The sequence below is a fragment of the Ceratina calcarata genome, unplaced genomic scaffold, assembly GCF_001652005.2.
Source record: "Ceratina calcarata isolate Rehan_Ccalc_2016 unplaced genomic scaffold, ASM165200v1 scaffold165.2, whole genome shotgun sequence".
Lineage (NCBI taxonomy): Eukaryota > Metazoa > Arthropoda > Insecta > Hymenoptera > Apidae > Ceratina > Ceratina calcarata.
Window position 1 is genome coordinate 99,469 of NW_017137815.1, and position 20,133 is coordinate 119,601.

General features: G+C 44.4%; 4 protein-coding genes across 12 annotated transcripts in view; 2 read left to right on the forward strand and 2 right to left on the reverse strand.

The window, feature by feature from the left end:
- Positions 1-18: 18 nt before the first annotated feature.
- Positions 19-5,722, forward strand: LOC108632684 (uncharacterized). 3 transcript variants are annotated; one of them, XM_018037402.2, is made up of 10 exons: positions 19-519; positions 593-1,221; positions 1,313-1,425; positions 1,506-4,071; positions 4,130-4,257; positions 4,329-4,418; positions 4,516-4,635; positions 4,697-4,824; positions 5,130-5,224; positions 5,316-5,722. In XM_018037402.2, the coding sequence occupies exons 1-10, from the start codon at positions 496-498 to the stop codon at positions 5,422-5,424; spliced, it is 4,002 nt and encodes a 1,333-aa protein (XP_017892891.1). In that variant the 5' UTR covers positions 19-495; the 3' UTR covers positions 5,425-5,722. The 3 variants fall into 3 exon arrangements, 1 of the variants encoding a protein (XP_017892891.1); XR_001916981.2 differs by lacking the exon at positions 4,697-4,824 and having other exon boundaries at positions 5,316-5,407; XR_001916982.2 differs by lacking the exons at positions 4,516-4,635; positions 4,697-4,824 and having other exon boundaries at positions 5,316-5,407.
- LOC108632683 (transcription elongation factor SPT6) lies at positions 5,547-12,787 on the reverse strand. 2 transcript variants are annotated; one of them, XM_018037400.2, is made up of 10 exons: positions 12,176-12,787; positions 11,980-12,064; positions 11,643-11,839; positions 11,440-11,556; positions 11,321-11,338; positions 7,650-11,164; positions 7,039-7,555; positions 6,718-6,958; positions 6,184-6,646; positions 5,547-6,111 (listed from the first exon to the last, which is right to left on the reverse strand). In XM_018037400.2, exons 1-10 carry the CDS (start codon positions 12,212-12,214, stop codon positions 5,910-5,912), a joined length of 5,394 nt encoding a protein of 1,797 aa, XP_017892889.1. In that variant the 5' UTR covers positions 12,215-12,787; the 3' UTR covers positions 5,547-5,909. The 2 variants fall into 2 exon arrangements, with proteins under 2 accessions (XP_017892889.1, XP_017892890.1); XM_018037401.2 differs by lacking the exon at positions 11,321-11,338.
- A 285-nt stretch (positions 12,788-13,072) lies between these two features.
- On the forward strand, positions 13,073-14,654 carry LOC108632689 (transmembrane emp24 domain-containing protein 6). The gene is made up of 4 exons (XM_018037413.2): positions 13,073-13,404; positions 13,571-13,767; positions 13,856-13,922; positions 13,992-14,654. The coding sequence occupies exons 1-4, from the start codon at positions 13,216-13,218 to the stop codon at positions 14,220-14,222; spliced, it is 684 nt and encodes a 227-aa protein (XP_017892902.1). The 5' UTR covers positions 13,073-13,215; the 3' UTR covers positions 14,223-14,654.
- Exn (Ephexin) overlaps positions 14,636-20,133 on the reverse strand; it is a 10,219-nt gene continuing 4,721 nt past the window's right edge. For 2 of the 6 annotated variants that reach the window (XM_026810672.1, XM_018037406.2), the window contains exons 4-14: positions 19,569-19,966; positions 19,314-19,462; positions 17,723-17,923; positions 16,998-17,474; positions 16,829-16,929; positions 16,627-16,732; positions 16,171-16,519; positions 15,811-16,086; positions 15,553-15,750; positions 15,092-15,408; positions 14,636-15,005 (exon numbers count right to left, since the gene is read on the reverse strand). In XM_026810672.1, the coding sequence (XP_026666473.1) occupies positions 14,800-15,005; positions 15,092-15,408; positions 15,553-15,750; positions 15,811-16,086; positions 16,171-16,519; positions 16,627-16,732; positions 16,829-16,929; positions 16,998-17,474; positions 17,723-17,923; positions 19,314-19,462; positions 19,569-19,966 (2,778 nt within the window). In that variant the 3' untranslated portion in view covers positions 14,636-14,799. Of the gene's footprint in view, positions 15,006-15,091; positions 15,409-15,552; positions 15,751-15,810; positions 16,087-16,170; positions 16,520-16,626; positions 16,733-16,828; positions 16,930-16,997; positions 17,475-17,722; positions 17,924-19,313; positions 19,463-19,568; positions 19,967-20,133 lie in introns of those variants that run through there. The other 4 variants (XM_018037410.2, XM_018037409.2, XM_018037411.2 and 1 more) reach the window with 4 other exon arrangements.

The window sequence follows — 20,133 nt, forward strand, 5'->3', positions numbered from 1 at the left end:
AATTTCTATTACGTATAAAGAACACTTGTGTATATTTTTTTCCATGTATGTATGGTAAGTATGTGCCACCGACAAATCGCCTGAATTAATATAAGACGCATGCCTAACCTAACCTAACATAACCTCTGAACCTGCGTGATTGGTTATTTGACTTAAATCGGTTATTTCAAAACGCTTCAAAAGCGCGGTAATGGGTAACGGGCAATGACAGTTTGGGTAGTTTGTGCATGGTAAAAAAAAGGTCGAGTTTAAGATTTATTCTGCATTTGATAATACGCGTACTGTTTAATTACTCGGTATAAGTTTATTTGCCCATTGGTTTATATTATAAAACATAAGAATCAGCAATCATTCGAAATTTCGTCTTTCCCTTGAAACGTCCCTTTCGTCCGAAGGGAAGACAGAATTGGCGTTTCGGCGAAACAACAAGCGTTCAATTAAGGTTAGATTGGACTTGAAACATTTAGGCGCGAACAAGTTTTCGTCTAATCTGAAATGGCAGAAATAAAGGAGAAAATGGTAAACATCTATACATCGAGCATTTCGTAAGCGTTTGATATTTATAATCGATCTGCCTTTATGTGTTACTTAGATGACATTCAAACAGTATCAAGCGGAGCTGCAACGTAAACAATTGCAAAAAGCATTAACTCGTAATAACGTCGTCGGCGACGGGAACAGGAATACTGTGAAATCATGCCGATCGCCTAGCATTTCCAGCATTCCGTTCGACAGTAGCTACTGTACTTCTCCGTTACAAACTGGTTCGGGGATCGACAAGGAGATAGTCTCCTCGAGTAATAATTTAAGAAATAGTTATTTAAAGATGCAACACATAAATAGTAATCAGAAAAAGATTGTTGCATCCAGTGTTAAGGGAAGTAGCAGGGAGAGCGACGATGAAATGGATCGTCTTGCAATGCCTCCACCCAAGTTTTACCCGTATCTGTCTCATAACAGTAGAAAATCGTGCGGTAGATCGTCTCGCGAGAACCTTTCGAAGCAGGACGAATATATATCCTCAGATATCGGACACGAATCTTCTGAGAAAAAATATATCTACAAACATCCCAACTACGGTGAAAGATGCCCTGATACTTCCACTCCTTCGCGAATCAATACAGATGGTTCCCCACGAAATAGAAAGGCTCCAACTTTTCAGAAATGGACAGTCGCTTTGAACGAACGAAGAGAATTGATAGTCAAAGGCATGCTGGAGAGGTAGGTGATGCAAGCAGCAATTTTAGCGTCGGTGACATTATATGTGAATAATGTAATCATTGTAATCCATGTTTTGGTTTTGTTACAATAGTGGACGACTCGCCAGAAGCAAACCTATTTTAAAACGATTGGGGAATTCCAAACTCGAATCTGTTTCTGGGCATTTGTATCACCTGCAAGGGGATCTTGACGACGAAGACGACGGTAAGTCAACGAAACGCGTTAGAGTATTCGAATAGCTTATTTTCGACATGTAATTGCTTAATTTCATTTTCTGTGCGTAGAATTACCGGAATACGTCCGAGGCAAATTTTACAATGGATTTCCCGATGATTGGGAAAATGTCTACGAGATTTGGAGAACGTACGTGAAGAAAGGAAGTAGTGTAACGTTTCGTTGGCCTACTCCCATTACGGACAGCGACGATGACATAAACAGCGAAGTAACAGACATCGTGTTCCCGAATTTAAAGAGTTCTGAAAAAGAAGTACGAGATTTCGACTCTTTCGGGGAATCGCCCGAGGCCCCATTCAACTCCGAGTCTATTCACAAGCCGTTGCGAACAAAGGATAAACGCGACGATAGCTCGCACGAGCGTTTGAAAATGAATTCGTCCACACAAACGTCTATCTCCGGCATAACAGCACATTTAACACATACGGACATGCGTTTGCCGTTAAACAATTTTATTCACGACGATAAAGAAAACATACACGCGGATGCTTCCCGTGCTTCTGTCGCGGCAACGAAATTAATGAATATTGTGAACGTTATAGTGAGTAACTTGACGGACAACAATCAATCCATAGAGTGCATCAACAAGTTTGCCACGATGCTCGAGATCTTTAGCAGTCTCCTATTAAACGGATCGATTAAAGAAGGCGATACCTCTAAGGGAGACTCGAAATCGATAGACGAACCGAACAGCCTTAACGTAACTTATAATTTTGCCGAGCGTCTTCATTCCAAATCGAGTCCTCCATCGCGAAATACCACGAATAAAGAAACCGCGATCTGTAATAATTTGTCGCAACGAAAGAGACCATTTTCGAAAGCGATTGGCGATGATAACGACAGCGACAACGAGGTTTACTCGGGAGTTACCAAAATACAATTAAGTCAGGTAATACGGCAAAAGGAAACGGTACTGAAACCGTCTAAACGTAAACTAAGAAAGCAAGAAGTATCACGTTCTCCGAACGAGTGTACTGCTACATCCAACCATACTGCTCACAGTTTCGCGGAGAAAGTGACGGAAGACAATAAAAAACGTCGCAACGCTGAATCCGACGATTCTAGCAGAGAAAGCGAACGCTTAAGGGTAAAAAACTATACAAGTCCGAATACTCGGAGTGTCACGGAGAGGCGTCAAGCAGGGACGAAGGAGCTTACGAAAGACAAAAACGCATGCGATACTAAAGGCGATTCTGTGCACGAGAACTCGTTCAAACCTATCCCTCAAACAAGCCGAATTGGGAAAGCGACGGAAGACAATAAAAAACGTCGCAACGCTGAATCCGACGATTCTAGTGTTAGTATAATGTACGAAGAAAGCGAACGCTTAAGGGTAAAAAACTATACAAGTCCGAAAACTCGGAGTGTCACGGAGAGGCGTCAAGCAGGGACGAAGGAGCTTACGAAAGATAGAAACGCATGCGATACTAAAGGAGATTCTGTGCACGAGAACTCGTTCAAACCTATCCCTCAAACAAGCCGAATTGGGAAAGCGACGGAAGACAATAAAAAACGTCGCAACGCTGAATCCGACGATTCTAGTGTTAGTATAATGTACGAAGAAAGCGAACGCTTAAGGGTAAAAAACTATACAAGTCCGAAAACTCGGAGTGTCACGGAGAGGCGTCAAGCAGGGACGAAGGAGCTTACGAAAGATAGAAACGCATGCGATACTAAAGGAGATTCTGTGCACGAGAACTCGTTCGAGCCTATCCCCCAGACAAGTCGAATTGGGAAAGTGACGGAAGATAATAAAAAACGTCGCAACGCTGAATCCGACGAGTCTAGTATTAGTATAATGTACGAGGAAAGCGATCGTTTAATGGTAAAAGACTGTACAAGTTCGAATACTCGGAGTGTCGTGGAGAGGCGTCAACCAGGGAAAAAGAAGCTTGCGAAAGATAGAAATGCATGCGAAACTAAAGGAGATTCTCTGCACGAGAGATCGTTCGAACCTACACCGCAAACAAGTCGAAGTACACGCCCTGTCTACGATTCATCGGTTAAGAGGGTGAATAATGACGAGATGGTGGAAAAAAACTTGAGTAAATATAACGAAGATAGGGACACTGTGCACGATCATCAAAATGATTCGTTCCTCGAAAAGAGTGGGAAATCTATAAACTCTCCCCGACTGCAACATATCTTGAAAAAAATGACTGCGAAACCTATGGTAATTAGTTCCGTTCCTGTCGATATTAAAACTGTTAGCGCGCAAATAAATTGTTTATCGAAAAACGGAAAGGAAAATCTGTTTGAAGATGCTGAAAGGAAAACCGGTATTGTCAAGATTGAGAGTGCTGAAAGTGAATATAAGAATTTAATACGGAGGAAGTCTCCTTTAAAATGCGATAATAGAAAGAAGAGTACAAATTTTTTTTTCGATGATATGTATAACAACGACGACGATGACAATCGGCATACCGAATCCATTGAAGTGCCTGAAACTAATAACATCGATTCTATTGTTTCGAACAAATCCTTGCAGGAGAACGATATAATAGCTTCTAAAGATAACAATGATAACTGCAAACCCAAATTACTATCGACTTGGACACCGATAGTCATTACATGTGGAACTGATTTATGTTTAATCTTCGAGGGAAACTTAATAAAGTAAGTACATTGCGAGCTTACACTATTCATTGTAAAATGTGTTATCGTACTTTCGCAGCGATGCTGGCCACGTGATAACTAGAAAGTTCAAAACGGATACGGTACTTCGTCGAGTATCGGCGAGGCTGGTCGAGACGGCAAATCATGAATTTTATCAGCTGATCGGCTCGCCGAGCGCGAAACACGGTTTGAAATATACCATTTAACTTGCTCATTCAATTTTTCGATCGATCATTTCATAATTTCGTTTTCTTTAGTTGTACCTAAGAAATTGTTAGATCGATGTCGTCATGGTTGTCCCGCTAGGATAGAACAGTTCTGTGAAGCGTGGGAATCGTTGCAAGCCGGTAAGTCGTGAGATCATTCAAATTCAATATCGTTATGATATATTTGCAATTATTTACGGTTTTTTTAATTTTAAACGGACTAATTGGGTACGGACAGAAAATAAAAACAAACAAAATGAAATAAAAAAAAGTAAATCGGATTCATCAAAAAATACCGTAAGCGTCAGTGTAAGTTCCAAAGGCAGAAGAATAATATCCCCATTAAATTATTGGACAGGTAAGAAATGCAGACCTGTGGTTCCTGATTTAATCTTGAATCCTGTTTAATCGTTCGACAGGAGAACGCGTTACGCTAAAGGGCGAAGATATGATATACGTATGCAGTGATTCAAAAGATAACTCTCAAAATCCGATCAGAAACAATTACACGCCGAAACGAAAAAAAGATAATAGCACCGATACACAAGTAATTATCGTAGATTCTTGTTTTATTTGTGAATATTATTGTAAATGTATTATATGTGATCGTCTTCATTTTCGCACAAAATACTACTGGTATGAGTTCGCCAGACAAATCAGGTAAAAAACTGGTTGAAATGAGAAGGTAGGAGAGAACTAGTCGGGAAGCATCTAACGCGGACGAGTTGAATAAGTCAAGTACGATAGATGTCGAAAATTCTATAAGGGCATTCGATCTTCGTCACTGTTAGGGAAACAACGTTTGCCAAGTGTGCCTATTCTTCTTAATAAAACACGATATTTGTTTTATAGCGCGATTCTTCCGGAAATGTTGATGATAAGAAGACGAGACGAGGAGAATCGAAAGCAGAAGGAAACATTCAAATTATCAACCGTATCGAGCAAACGTAAGTTGCAATCATAATACTTGTAATGTCATAACAGTAACTTGGCGATCTTTCCTTCGGATTCGATATCCTTCCGTTTATTTTTTTCCAGGGCCGCGAATCATTCATCTCCTCAAGTTGGAAAACATGGTAAAATATTGTATAGTTATCAACGCGGTCCAGTGATTCCAAGAGAAGATGATACTTCATGCGATGAATAAATCTCTCAATTATAAATAATAAATTTTCTCATTAAGTTTAATACGTCAACTCCTATTAGATTTGTTTAATAAAGTGAAACTTTTTATTATACGCTATTTGGATTTGGAAGGGTCAACAAAAATTGTACAAGATAAAATTGTTTTATTCATTGATCAGCGATGTAATTTAACAAGTGTATAAAGTTTGTAAGAAACGTGTTGCATAGCTAAGTTAAAACCTAAGAATTGTACGATAACTCAGCATCGTTAAAGCTGAAACTCAAACATGATGAAAAAATATACGTTATACGTGAAATAAGTAATAGTTACAAATACATACTTACATGATCATCTGCACGTACGCGTTCGTTACGAGTTAGCGCACGATGACGGGTAAAATCCACATTAAAAAAAACTACAGCGAGTAAAATATCCAACAATACGATTTTTTACATCGTACATATAGCGCGCGGAGAAAGACGATTAATTACGCGTACGCGAACTCGTTAGCTTTCGTCGTACAAAGGAGTTCCGTCTCCACTGAGAGACATACTCCGTGGACTAGAATTGGTGTGCGGCGTACCTCGTGGAGACTTGTAAGAAGGTGTCCGAGCGTTCGAAGTTCTATTCCGCGGTGTCGTTCTACCGATTGATTCCTCGTAATTACGCGGTATCTTCCTCGAGTCTTCGTACCTCGGAGTAGAACCACTGGAACAGGGAACAGATTCGCGTAATACTGAGCTGAACGTGTCGTCCGTTCAAAATTAAACGAATACTCACGGTACGCGCGGTCCGCTTTTCAAACGAGCCCACGCTTCCGCCGCCTTCTTCCAATCCATAGGATCGCCGGCCGCGGACATGGGAGGTGTAGGTCTGTGCGACGGAGTCGATCTGTGATGCCCCGGCCCGGTCATCCCGGCGGAAGGAGGAGGTGGATGGACGAACGGATTGGCTTGCTGCTGGTGACTAGGCGTTTGTTGACCGTACCTCGGCGTCGGTTGGCCGTGATGATGCGGGGTATGATGCGGCGTTTGATAAGGCGTCATGAAAGGCGTTTGTCCGGATGGAGTGTACGGCGTGTTGGGGTAAGTGTGAACGCCACCGTAACCAGCAGCAGCGCTCGCCGTTCCCGGCGTGTGCGGCGGATAGTGATGTGGAGTTTGATTCGCCACTTGAGTCAGAGAATGCAACATGTGATGTGGAAGATTCTGCGCTACTCGCTGTATTGCTTCTTGATTCATCCCTGTAATGAGAAATGACAACAATGACGGTGTCGATGACGATGTCGACAATGATAACGGTTGACCAACTAACCGGTAACCGCGCCCGGAGTCGTATGATACGGCGTTCTGGACGTCATAGCACCGCGAGGAGTACTAGGAGTAGATTGTCCAGGTACCGGATCCCGAAAGTGTTCTTTGAACCATCGGAAGAGATCGCTCACTCTGCCAAACATTTGTCCCCTGAATCGGAATCCTTCCGGCGACACCGTTACGTATTCGTGACGGCATCGAGCCCGCGGCAGGTAAGACAGTAGAAATTTTCCAGGATAATTCTGAAACGGACATCGCGCGAAGCGCATGTGAATTGATCTCGCGAAATTATAGAGAAGACAGAAGACTAGCAACTGCGAACCTTCGCGGCGGATATTATATAAGGAATCCCTCCAGGGTTATCTTTCTTTTGCTCCTTCAGAATTTCCTCAGCTTTATCCTTGATACCTTCGACGGTCGGCTTGTAGTATTTGAAATCTAACAATTCTGAAGCGTACGCAGCCATAGGATTAACGTGCCTCGCGATGATCTCGTCCAAATCTTCGAATTCTTCGTTCCCGATCCACAGGCTTTGCCCCAGGGAGAAAGCGTTTTCCTTTCCTTCCTCCCGTACGTCTATGTGTTGATAAATTTGATCGGTTACTTTCCACGTGACTGTCAAGTGATCGGCGCCTTTGCTGCTCGGCCTGACTATTGCTTCTCCTTGTTTCATGGTCTGCATCAATTTCTCGGCTTCCGCGAAACTGATATTGTGAAAGGATGGATGCACGATTACACGTTTCACGTAGGTCTGACGTTGCTTTGCTTTTTTCGCGTCCTCCTCAACTTTCGCATCCTTCTGTTCGGATTCCAAATCGTAGAACGGATCCCTTTGCGGCCTGAAAAGTAAATAAAACAAACGGGACAGGATTAGTTTCAACGCGTCGCATCGCGTCCGAAAAAGATAACGAGATAATACGTAAATTCTCGCACCTCCACTCGTGATTTTTGTCTGCGAGATCGCTGCTTTTGCTGGTACATTCCACGCTGAATCGGTCCACCTCAATTTTGATTATGCGACAGTGTATTATCTGGCCAACGCTCACTCTCTCTTCGGGATTTGCGACGTGTCTGTCGGATAAGTTTTTTATGTGAATATAACCGGATATCCCGTTGTCCAATCTCAATCTGACGCCAGTGGCTTTGCCGGGACAAGCACCGGCATCGAAATGATTCCATACTTCGGAGAGTTCCGGGAAGTCGTTCTTCAAACAGAAAGGGCATTGCCACAATCCGGTCTCGTCGTTCCTCACCGGGTTGGCTTGATCCAACTGTTCGCCCTGCGGTTTCCTGTGGCTGATCCCGATTACCGTCGCCAACACCAGTTTACCGACGTAAAACGTTTCCGGTGTTTCTTTGGTCAGAACGTCAAACAACTTTTCTGGGCTCGGCGACTGATACGGCACGCGTAAATCTTTGTATCTGCAATTCAATTCTGCTCTGATATCATACAACGTGACGCATTTATTGCCGAAACCTTGTCTCTCGAGCTCCTCCGCGAACGCGTCCAGATCAAGATCCTTTAGCCTCTCTGGAGACTCGAGAATCTCCTCAAGAGCGCCAGCGGGATTCGCGTCCTCGTCGTCGTACTCCAAAGCGTCGACAGCCATCTTCCTCGCCCATTCGTACGTTTCTGGATGCACGCGAGATCCGTCGAGTACCTCAACGTACGCCTCGGTGCTGTCTCCTAAACTGTTCGTATCTATCTTGATGAAACCGGCGCAATTGATGAAAACCTTCGGCCCCATGTGGCAAGCAGTTACCAGCTGCGTTCTGTTCTCCAACCTTTGATTCGTCTGTTTCAACATCTTGATCAACGCTTGACCTTTCCTGGGACCCAAACCACACACGAATTGAACCAGGTTCCCGCAATACGCTTGCTGCACTGCCCTGTTCACGTCGACGCCAACTTCGTTCACACGATTTACAAACTCCAGATACAAATTCTCTAGTAGCTCGTCCTTCGGCAGCTGATCTTGCAAACTGTGATACTTGAGGCATAAAATTTCCTCGTCAGCGGTGCACAGCTGAGAAAATTCGACCAACGGATCCTGCATCCTCCTAGCCAACGAAATGGCCTGTCGCAACAATTCCGGATAGTCCCGGAACTCGGATACACCTTTGTTGCTGTTCGAATAAATCTTAGCCAATTCGTTGTCGCAGATCTCCACCTGAACACTCGGAAACTGTTCCTCCTCGCCGAGATTCGTGATGCATTCTTTTACGTCGGCGGCGATCATCATCGCCTCCCTTGACTCGCCGCCTATCGCTACAACGTGCGGCTTTTTGGTCGCTAGAAAATTCCGAATTGCCAACAAATCCGCTTCCTTCATAGCCTTTTCGTCCTCGCGATAGCCATTCTTTCGTTTCAACAAGTGCGGTAACCTCAAGTGATCCGTGCACTCTCCGTCGGGAGAAATCAGGCAAGCGAACGCGGCTTGTGAGTAATCCGGAACGTAGGCTATACCCATCACGCGCAGCCCTTTTGAAGTATCCCATTCCTCGTCTTCTTCCTCGGGAAATTCGTAGGTGTAAGGAGCGACCTTGATCCAATTGTACATTTTCCGACAACATGCCCTCATCACGCATTCCTTCGCTTCTGCGATCAGATTCGTCCGAAGCTCTTTCTTCAGGCTCGGCAGGACTATACGCGTCAGCGCCGTTTCGACGCTTCCAACTCTGAGCGCATTCCAATCTTGAACGTTCTTGCTGAATTCGTCTCGATAATACAGCTGTTTCATCTCATCGACGTAGTTGCTGCTTGTATTACCCTCGATCGTATCGCTCAACGAAATCGAAATCAATTTGTCCTCCTCGGCTATGATCAATTTTAGAAACTGATCGCCGACAAGATCGCGCACTGGTTTATCCTTCAGATACTTCATCCCGTAGATCGGATGATTCTCGTCTATCTCTTTGATCCCTTTTTTCGTAGGCCTTACAGATATCTTCGCTCTCTCCATGTACATTTCCCGGACGCACTTTTTTACCAACGGTTCGCGCGCCAGCTGAATGGCCACCATCAATTGACCGGCTTTCAACACCTCTTCCGGAGTCTTGAGCACCTGACCGCAGTACTCGTTCGCGAGTACCAAAGGTTCCGTGGGCTCTTGATCCACTTCGTGTCGTTGATAGTTGTCGCGTAAATTTTCAGCGAAATGCTCCGGAGAGAGACCGAACCTTTTTGCAAGACCTTCGAGACCGGCTCGCCTGCAGATGGAATACGGACCGGTTCGAATCGCCTGTTTCAACGTGTCGTCCGGTTCTTCAGTCTCCTCTTCTTCCTCCTCGTCTCCTTCCTCCGCATCTCCGTCTCCTTCTTCTTCCCCCGCCAAAGCCGGATCATCTCCGTTCTCCTCTTCGCCACCTTCCGCCCGCCGCCGCAGCAGCCGCTGTTTCCGTTTCTGCATTCGTTTCGCCTCCTTTCGTGCCTCTTTCTCCTTTCGACGAGCGGCCTCTTGCATCGCCGGGATTTCATGACTGTAATACAGCATGAAATGATGATAAACGTCGTTCAGCTCTTCGCTCGTCTGTACGTTCTTTAGTCGTTCTATGTCATCGTCCATGATCAGTCGCACATTATCGGATAATGGCGCGTCAGGATTCTTCATGATCTCATCCAACTGATAGTTTCTCATCTTCTCAAATAGTTTCAACAGGTTTTCTTTCCTCTGACGAAGCTGACACCATTTTGCGTCGAACTTGTACACCTTCCAAAGATCGTTTATGTTCAACTCTGGCAAAACGTATTCCTTTCTGTAGAACGACACAAAGGGTACCTCGAACTGTTGATTTCTCATGAAATCCAACGCCTTCTTGATTTTACCGACGGTCTGAGGTCCCTTTCGAGCCCTTTCTTTAGCTTCGGCGTTCAAATGCGCATCTTGGACGGAGATGGTCGGTCGACAGAAGGCCTGTTTGTAGATCCATTCCGCTTCGAGATCCAGTTCGTCGGAACCCTCCGGAACCGAGGTAACGGGAACATATCGGAGTTGCATTCTTTCCGGTATGTCCGTGTTTCGTATTTCGTTATCCATGTCGGTGAAGTGACCGCGTTTCAACTCGCTCGGTTCGTAGATTTCGAAGATACTTTTCCTGGTAGTCTTCTTCTTCAACTGTTTCTTCGGTCTTCGCGGTCTTTCGGCGTCTTCCTCATCCACGTAGTCATCTTCCTCTTCCTCCTCCTCCTCATCCTCCTCTTCCTCGTAATCTTCCTCGCCGTATTTTCCGAACTCGTCATAATCGAAATCGACACCGAATATGTCTTGAGCTTCCTGCAGGGCCGCGTCCGAAAAGATCGGCTTCTTCTTTTTACGTTTCTCGGCGATCGGTCTCCCATCGTCGTCGACGATGAAATCGTCCGCGTCCGTGTACTCGCCCTCGCTCCCCTCTTCGTCGAACGTGTCCACCTCGGGCCTATGACTCCGCTCGCTTCTTCTTTCGTCTTCCTAATTTCGCGTCGAACGAAAAGCAAACCAAGAAACGAGTTTAGAACGGAACCATCGGAAATTAGGACAGATGGACGGAGGGACGAACGAACGAACGAACTTAAGACTTAAAACTAACGTATTATCATAGAACCGTAACATGGAATAGGTCCGTACCAGAGCAATCTCCCTTTCCTGACGTAAGCACGGCGACAAGTACATACGTTAGATAGGTGATGGTCGTACGCAAAAAGAAAACGAACGCTTAACTTAAAGAACCACATTTTACTACTCACATCTCCGGAGCCTTCGAAAAGTTCGTTTGCGATGGCATCTCTATCGTCGTCGGCCTCCTTCTCCTGTTCCTCTTCCGATTCTTCGTCCTGAATCCTGCGGAGGCGTTTGAAACGTTTCTAAAGTAAAGAATCGTATTGCTTTATATCTTCGCAATATCATAGCTTCCGAGTAGGTAAACTTATATTCGTTCGCGAGCACGTACTCTCTCGACTTTGACCCCCAAATTCTCTTCTATCAAATCATAATCTTCGTCTTCCAAACGATCGTCGAAATCCTCATCGTCACTCTTTTTGCGTTTCTTAGATGCGCCTGAAGCATCGCTGTCTTCGCCTTCGCTTTCTTCTATCGGATTATCGTCGATCAAATCCTTTAGTTCTTCGCGCAAACGATCCTCGTCGTCTGGAAATGGACGACAATCGTGTCATCGCGTGCAAATCGAACGACGAACAACGACCAAAGCGAGAAAATCATTCTTCTTAAAATCCTAATGATACAACCTTCGGCGGTTTCGCGATGTGTCGCGCTCTATCTATCCTCACCTTCCTCCTCTTCGTCGTCGCTCTCCTCCACAGCTTTTATTTTCTTCAATTTCTTTTTCTCCACTTCATTCAATTCGTCCTCCTCCTATGGGAATGGCAATAGTAAATCATCCATGAAACAAGTTTCGAACGTTTAAAAAACCTTGGCGTTCTCGTACGTGCGATGTAACATTATCGAATTAAAGGGAATGTATACCTCGCTCTCCTCTGCTTCCGAATCTAGGAAATCGGCCATTCTTGCAGCGACAGCCTCCGCTACGAATTGACGGAGCTACGTTATTCAATGATAATGATTCCGGAGAACAAATCGAAGAAACTGGAATATTTATAGGTTCGTGTTCGGAGTTCGGAATTCACTCGGGGACTTGACACTGACACTTCTCGCGAGCGAGGTGTTCGGCTGATGTGAGAATAATGAAACGCCATCTACGCGGTACGTATCCTTCATAATCTGCATGTAATTGTGACATATGTAATACAATAATTGCTGAAGAGAAGTTCATGAGACAAATACGATCTAAAACTGACATTTTTGTAAGGCTTTGCCTATTAGCAACAAATCCCGAAGCCAAAGCTGATATGGTTAAGCGTATACATACTATCCTGATTCGTCAAAGGAAAAAGTTTAAGGTGTAGATAGTTGATGTTTCACCGGTCGATTCATTATTCTTTGTATCAATTTTGATTTCATTTCATTCTTCGTTACTCGTTTCATAAGGAAATAAATTATCTTCAACCGAAAGAAAGCACTGCCTGCTGAACATGCTATTCCTCCTGGGATAGGGCTGGACTTTCACGTGGTTACCGAGGCTCGCAGTCGCAGAGTACATCCACGAGTTTGTTTCTCTCATTGTTTAATCTCGCAAACAAAAAATATAATTACTCGTTGGTAACATATAATATTATACAATTATATATTCTAAAGAGCGTTAAAAATTGCAGACTTTTTCGTGCAACACGAAGTTCCATTCAGTTGCCGCCACTCTTTAGTAGTTTCCTCGGTGCGCAGGCGAAATCAAAAATCGAAATCGAAGGCAGTCTGCTATGTCGTCTGCGTCGGCAGTGCCGACAGTGCCGACTCGGCAATGTCGGCAGTCGCTGTGGTCGCAGTCAGTCGGTCAGTTTCAGTCGTCAGGTTCGCCACTCCGGTCCGGTAGACTCGTCGCGAGAAGAAGAGAAAGCGGTTGTTGGCCAGGCGTGGATCGTTGTGATGGTCTGCTCTATTAATCGTGAACAATGTACAATATTTTACGGATTTTGGTGTTCGGAGTGCTCTTCAGCCTCGCGTACTCCACCGCGACTCGCCCATGGTACGAATCCTTACCCGCAGTAGCCTTAGATTATAAAGTTCATATCGATGCCGGAAAAGAGGATTGTTACTTTCAATATGTTCATGCTGGCGCTACATTTTACGTAAATTTCCAGGTATATTATTGTTTCTTTTTACACTATCATCTTCGAACCTAATAAGTAATTCCTCCTTTATGAATTCGTTAGAATTTAGTTTAACCGAAAATAATAATTGTACAATTCCATGTAACGATATCGCAGGAAGCTCATTTTTTCAAGTTCTTATTTATTCTAAACACAGGTGATACGCGGCGGAGATGGAAAAGCTGGTTTTGCGGTGAGAAATCCAGAGGGGATAATAGTGCATCCGTATCAATGGATCGCAAACTCTGATTATCAAGATACCGCAAAAGCTTCTGGTTACTATAGCATTTGTATCGATAATCAATTCTCCAGATTTGCATGGAAATTAGTTAATTTGTACATCACGGTTATCAGGTAAGCTTCGAAAGTATACGCGATAAAACGATTTTGGTAACATTCGATAAAATATTTGATATCATTGTAAAATACTTATTTTTCAAAGATATGACGAATGGGACAAATATACGAAGGAGTTGGAAGAACTGAACATGTCCGTGGAGAATTTTACGGTATGCATCTCGTATGTACGTGGCAAGAGCGCAATAACTTATTTATTCTTTCTTTTGTTCTTTCCACAGTCGGCGATAATTCACGTGGAGAAAAACATCAATGAAATGCTTCAGACTCAATATCTCAGTAGGAGCAGGGAAGCTAGAGATTTGAGCTTGTTATTGGATAATAATTTCTACGTTCAAACATGGTCGATCGCACAAATAATTATTGCGATAGTGACAACGACGACACAGGTGTACTTCGTAAGAAAATTGTTTGAAGTGAAACCATCTAGGTACTCTAGAGCAGGTATCTAAATCGAGTGCTCGCGTACTCGTTCTAACGTGAAACGAAAAAGAAAAGATACGTTTAAAGGAACCAAATCTGATAAATGACATATTTGCGAGACTATCTCTATCAATACTTTTACTCCAAGAGAGTCATCTACTTAAAGTTGATCGTTACAGTTATTTTCATCATACTTAGTACCGTCAGAATATCCATTTTTCTGCTTGAAACATAGCCTCGCGTCAAGACTGTATCACGTTCCTCACATCGTCCTCGGATACTCAAAGAACGTTCCATCGATCACTACATGAAATACCTAAATCGTTTATTCGTTCGCTCTATTTTTACTCATAGGCTTTTCGTTCGAATTATCAGACGTATGGATCAACGAGACATCATCGGGGAACATTTGTAATAATAATATTTATACCAAGATAATAAATCATTACGTACTTTTGTTATATTATCAATGTCAGTCCGATTAGATTCGGGAATGCTACGTATAGTCAAGTAAAAATAGATAAGCGTGGTTTTATTTAAGAATTGAAGCGAGAATTCGTCGTTCAATCTTCCGCGTCTTCGTTTAGGTGTAACGAATTACTCGATTCATCGTTGTTGTTTCGTTTTCGGTTGCAAAACGTTCCCACCTATCGCAAGAAAGCGGTGTCTCTGTTTAAGATTTTTCGCGCGAACATGTTCCGAAGCGACTTCTTTCGTATAATTCCCGGGAAACCAGCCTTGCTCACCGTTCAACAATTTTCCACCCTGATACCAACCATCCGACATCTTCCTGAACACGTTTATAACATCCCCTGAAAGTAGCATTCTTTCGTACATTGTATTCGTAACGGTAAAATTGAAACAGAGTTCATTCTATTCATCAAGTGTTTTCGTATACCTGGCTGCAACGATAATTCGTCTGGTTGATTCGGAGAATAGGAATACAAAGCGACCACTTGAGGACAGTCCCACGCCTCGTACAAAGTCTCTCCGATCAATCCTCGTTTCGTGGGTGCGACAGCGTCCAACCATCTTTGTCTTTCCGTGTCACTATCGCACGTTAAAACATACTCGACCTGATGTCCGGAGTAATTCTCCAAGAGAGTCAATAGCATCGCATTGCGGCCAGCAAACGGCGAATCTTCCGGAACTGATTCCAAGGCGATCAGGCTTCTCTTGCAAGCATCTATCACGTTATAGGTTTCGTCCTGAGTACTGCGAGCGGTCGCGCGCGTACGTACAGAAGAAGCGATCAGAGCAGAAAAAACGAAAAAAGAAAAGAAGCATAGATGTAGCATTCAGCGTTCTAAATATGTTGCCTAGCGGTATACATAAATTGAAAGATGAGGCATTGCGTACTTGGACTTGTATTTTGCGACTAGAAGGTAATCTGTGAGTAACAACAGATATAGAGGTGTTTTGGCGAATCGTTTTCGAAACGTAAGCTTGTACTCCGGTTTTTCGTTTTTCGTCGATAATCGAACGAGTCGTCCGCTTTTAACCAGTTGTTTTCCTTCCAACGGGATCGGTTTGATCTTCGCAGAATACTCCAGTTTTCTGTTATAGGACAAACAATTATTTGATCGATGTTGGAAGCGCGAACAAACGAATAATTACCGAGCCAAGTTCTCGATTTCGATCGCCTTTACAGCCACGCGAGCGCTTTCGTTGCATTCGACAACGATGTAGTTTAAGGTCGACAAAACCTTTTCCCAATCCGATCTGTCCTCGCGTTCCGGTGAGAGCTTCGAGAGAACCGCGTCAGCCAGTAAAGGAAGTCTTGTTATTCGTTGCATCGGTAGCATTAGAAACGAGTGCAGGGATAAGCTTTGACAAGCTGGACGCGACTCTATCTGTGAGATGATCTCTATAAATCTTGATCCCTTTCGCGTTCTACGGACAAATAGATTCCTTAGCGTCGTAATATTCGATCACGACGTAACTACAAACAAAGCGAAACGAGGAAAAAGCAGTTACCTTAAGTCTTTCAGAGTCGTATCTATGTTCACTTGATTCGTACAGTAAGCTACGTAGATATCAAAAAATTTATCTGCTTGTTTGAGCAGGACGTCCGGTAGGGCGTGCAACATAGGATCGTGACTCCAGGCGACTTCCAGTTCCGCTAAAAACTGTTCCGATGCCTGCAATATCGCAGGGATACCGGCGAACAATCTGTCTTTCTCGTTAGGAGTTAAAACCTCGTCGAGGGATGGTTCGTTAAGGAATTCGTTATTCAACACGCGAAGCGAGTTCAGATAAGACGCTTCGGAAGTCAGAATCTCGAACTTGGCCTCCTGCATTTTTTTCTCTTCCGCGGTCAATCGTTCTAATGAAAGAAGAGAAAACTAATAACAAGCGAGACCTCCGAATCAAATTGTGTATAAACTATTGGAATCAATTGAAGCGCGATGCGTGCAGTTTAATTTCGCTTACGTAAAAGACCATCGTTTATGACTCGCGGCGTCTGGCACCACAATGTTCTGTGTCCTGGTCCTGTTGCCAAGTCCTTGGTAGATCGCGATGGGATTGTGTCTTCGACCTGTTCGGTTCGATGAACAGCGAGTGGTATAAACTACGAATGCAACTGAGTGCACGAATCAGAAGTAGGTACTTTAAAATGTGTACGATACGTTACATCGTCGTAGCATTCCGAGCTCGAGTCAAATGCCACTCTGGCCGCGGCAGCTGCGTAAAACTGATACAGCGGTTCCTGGTCGGCGAGTACACTGTAGCGATCTGCAATTTATTCGTACGATCGCCTCGCGTTTATTACACATTATATTATTCTGTAACGTATGATTTACCTAGTTGCTCACTGGTGTTGCCGTACATAGGTTCGTTGCTCGATCCAGTATAACTCTTCCTCGTCGTCGCGGTCGCAATGTCGTCACCGTTGTTCCGTTCTATGTAACCGTTTAGATAAAAAGTCGAAATAGGCTCGGATACGGCTCTTTCGCCGGAGGTCTTCCTCATTCTCATTCGGCCCAAACTACCTTTCGTGATGCTCCAAGTTCTTCGGAGCATCTTTATCTGTCTACCGAGCGTACGACTCAGGCTGATTTCTCGCGGTGGAGGAGGATTCGGTTTCGTAGGTGCTTCCAGGTACGGCGAGATCGTCGAATCGTTCGATGCGTTTCGCTCGATTTTCTCCCCGCTATTCTTCTCCCTTTCTTGATCGGGCGATATCTCATCGTCGATCTTCTCCGTTTCCGAGTCCGTGCTAAAGTCATCCGGCTGGAAGGAATGCAGACTCTCGTACGTGCTGTCATCGGATGCGTTGTCTGTAAAACGTCCACGGCTAAGCATCGAACGAAAAAACGAAGCGAAAGTTTGTGCGTGTGCAACGCGAGTATCGACGATAACGACGTGCGTTCGATCTGCGAAGGGTCAATGCGCGAGCCAAGTTTCGAGTATTCGCAGAACAACGAAAAATAAGCAGGAAACTTCGAGGAAACGCGATTTTCCTCCCTTGTCTTAACAGCCGACTATTATTCAGCTTCGCGTTCCAAGTAAGTGCGAAAAATCTTACAAGGACCTTCGTGAACGTAGCACGACATCTCCTGCGTGTCCACGTCCTCGTCCAGGTCGATGACCCTCATCTGGACGAGACCCTGCGTTCTCGGTGAATTTTCTCGCGTTGTTGCGTCTTCGCGTCTCTCCTTCTTCCATTCTTCGATCTTCTCCGTGTAACCGACCAGCAGTATCGATCCGCTTCCAAGGCTTACGGCCACTTGAAATCGTTTACGATCGTTGTACCCGCGCGTTTTACGTTCCACGTACAATGCTCGACGTTCGTCCAAGTTTCGATCAACGAAACGGTCAATGATTTTGAACGGCTTCGAAGGCTGACGGGAAAGTAAGGGAGAGAATCGGCCGATATCCGAGAGAGGGAGAGAAAGAGAGAGAGAGTCTCGAAAGAAAAGGAAAAAGAAGGAAGATGATGGTAGCTATGGCGCATCCAGCGAACGAGCAAGGTGAAATCATTTCATGCGTGACTCACGTAATACTCTTTTTTTACTTTCGCTTTTAAATGAAGATCGCCTTGTACGCCTACGCTCAGTTTTTGGAAGTAGAGAAACGAACGTAAAACTTATCGAAAAGACTTCAAACCATCTATCGAGATAGAAAGGGAGGGGGTGGAGACGCGAGCGACGATAAGACGCGATAATCGACCAGGAAGAATGCCGTGATCGCTTGCTTGGATAAACCTCGATTTTTGCGCGTAGAAGATATCATCGTAATTTACCTTGCGTATTCGGTCGTCGGAAGTTTTTCAAGGTCTGTTTCATTTCCTCGACGTCATGTCGACCCGTTACGAGCGACGAGTCTCGCGAAAGTAACCACAACGATTAACGAGAGAAGAATGCGAAATTCGCGCAAGGATCAAGAGGAACTTTTGAAGAGAGAGATTAAAAAAAAATGGAAGACGACGAGAAAAATTTATAGACACGTGTCTTTCGGTACGCGCCGACGAGCGGTTCGGCCGTGACTGACGCTCGAAGAGCGCAATACGCGCTTTCACCTCGCGGCGATCCTGTTACGTCCGCGCGCTCGTGAATACGAGTCCGGTTTCCAGGTTGAGCTCGTCGACAAAACATTTTCTCTCGAATCATCGCCTATAGATATCGTTTGCGCATACACGACAGTCGAGTACGTACGAGCTGACACATAAAAAATTTTGTCCTTCTCTACAGATGTGTATGCAGAAGATCGAAAATTGGACGAATCGATCCTTACGTATTCTACATTTGATGCAACGCTTCTAGTTACGCGCGTGATGGTTCTTTGGAGGATCCCGCGTTGGGAAACCTGCTCGCGTTCGGAAAGAGCGGTTCGTTACGCGCATGTGCTCGTAGATTTCTCAGCAGTAAAAGTAAAATATGCGCGACGAATAAGTAACTTTTACTCGGGACAAGAAGACTCGATCGCACGCGAATCGTTTCAACGACTGGCCACGTAACGACGTAAAAACCGTGCCGCACAGCACTAACTTCGTCGACCATCCGTTTCTATTCACGCACACGTAAATATATATGGATTAACGCGTTTCGTTTAACGCGAATTAACGCGTTCACTGGATGTCGATGTTAGTACGTGAACGAAAGTTCGAACGAACTCACCGTCGAACGTGGTTTTTCGTGGAACCACCGCTGACCTCGATGACAGCGTCGGACACTTCTTGGAGACTCTCCTGGATCGTTGTCGTTTTGTTTTACGACACCATCTTTGCGCAGTTCTTCTTCTACTCGAAACGACTTGAGTCTCTGTCCTTGTTTCATTAAAAAAAAAAGAAAAAATAATCCATCGTTCGTGTCGATAGATCAAACTTTATTCTTTGGAGACTCCGCGATCTATCGATCCACAATTTCACTTACGACGAATTGGTCTTCTTCGAGGAACTGGATTCACCGATCTCCTCCAGATCTTCCCACTCGGACTCTTTGTCTGTGTTCACCAAGCTTGGTCCGTAACTCAAACCCGCATAGAGAGAAGAGCCGGCAGCGTACAGACTGTTCACTCGTTCCTTGCTCGGTAGACCGACGTCATCGTACACATCAGGATCGTTATCAGTACAATCGCCGTCCTCGTCGACACTCGAATATTCGTTGGCCACCGAGAAGTCGTCGTCGTCGTCGCGGTAATCGACAGCTCTTCTTTCGCCCGCGGACGCGTTTCCTGTATTTTTCGGGACCACGTCGTCGTAGATATCGTCTTGGAGATCGTCGCAAGGTTCGTTGATGAGCGGACTGCTTACGTCGTCGTAATCGTCTTCCTGATCGCGTTATGCATAGATCATTTAAGGATGTATAGGCTATATACTTAAACAATGCTAGCATGTTGAATTTGTTATTATACATTCCTATTACTATTAAAAAGCTACCTGCGTTACCTGCTAATTCATGGGTTTTTTGAAAAATTATAGTGACTTAAAATTTGTAT

Coding starts and splice junctions, on each gene's coding strand:
- LOC108632684 (XM_018037402.2), top strand. CDS start 496: ATGGCAGAAATAAAGGAGAAAATG. Junction 4,419..4,515: donor GTGGGAATCGTTGCAAGCCG/GTAAGTCGTGAG, acceptor GGGTACGGACAG/AAAATAAAAACAAACAAAAT. Junction 5,225..5,315: donor ATCAACCGTATCGAGCAAAC/GTAAGTTGCAAT, acceptor ATTTTTTTCCAG/GGCCGCGAATCATTCATCTC.
- LOC108632683 (XM_018037400.2), bottom strand. CDS start 12,214: ATGGCCGATTTCCTAGATTCGGAAGCAGAGGAGAGCGAG. Junction 11,840..11,979: donor CGACGACGAAGAGGAGGAAG/GTGAGGATAGAT, acceptor GTCCATTTCCAG/ACGACGAGGATCGTTTGCGC. Junction 6,112..6,183: donor AAAAGCGGACCGCGCGTACC/GTGAGTATTCGT, acceptor TCCCTGTTCCAG/TGGTTCTACTCCGAGGTACG.
- LOC108632689 (XM_018037413.2), top strand. CDS start 13,216: ATGTACAATATTTTACGGATTTTGGTGTTCGGAGTGCTCTTCAGCCTC. Junction 13,405..13,570: donor CATTTTACGTAAATTTCCAG/GTATATTATTGT, acceptor TTCTAAACACAG/GTGATACGCGGCGGAGATGG. Junction 13,923..13,991: donor TGTCCGTGGAGAATTTTACG/GTATGCATCTCG, acceptor TTCTTTCCACAG/TCGGCGATAATTCACGTGGA.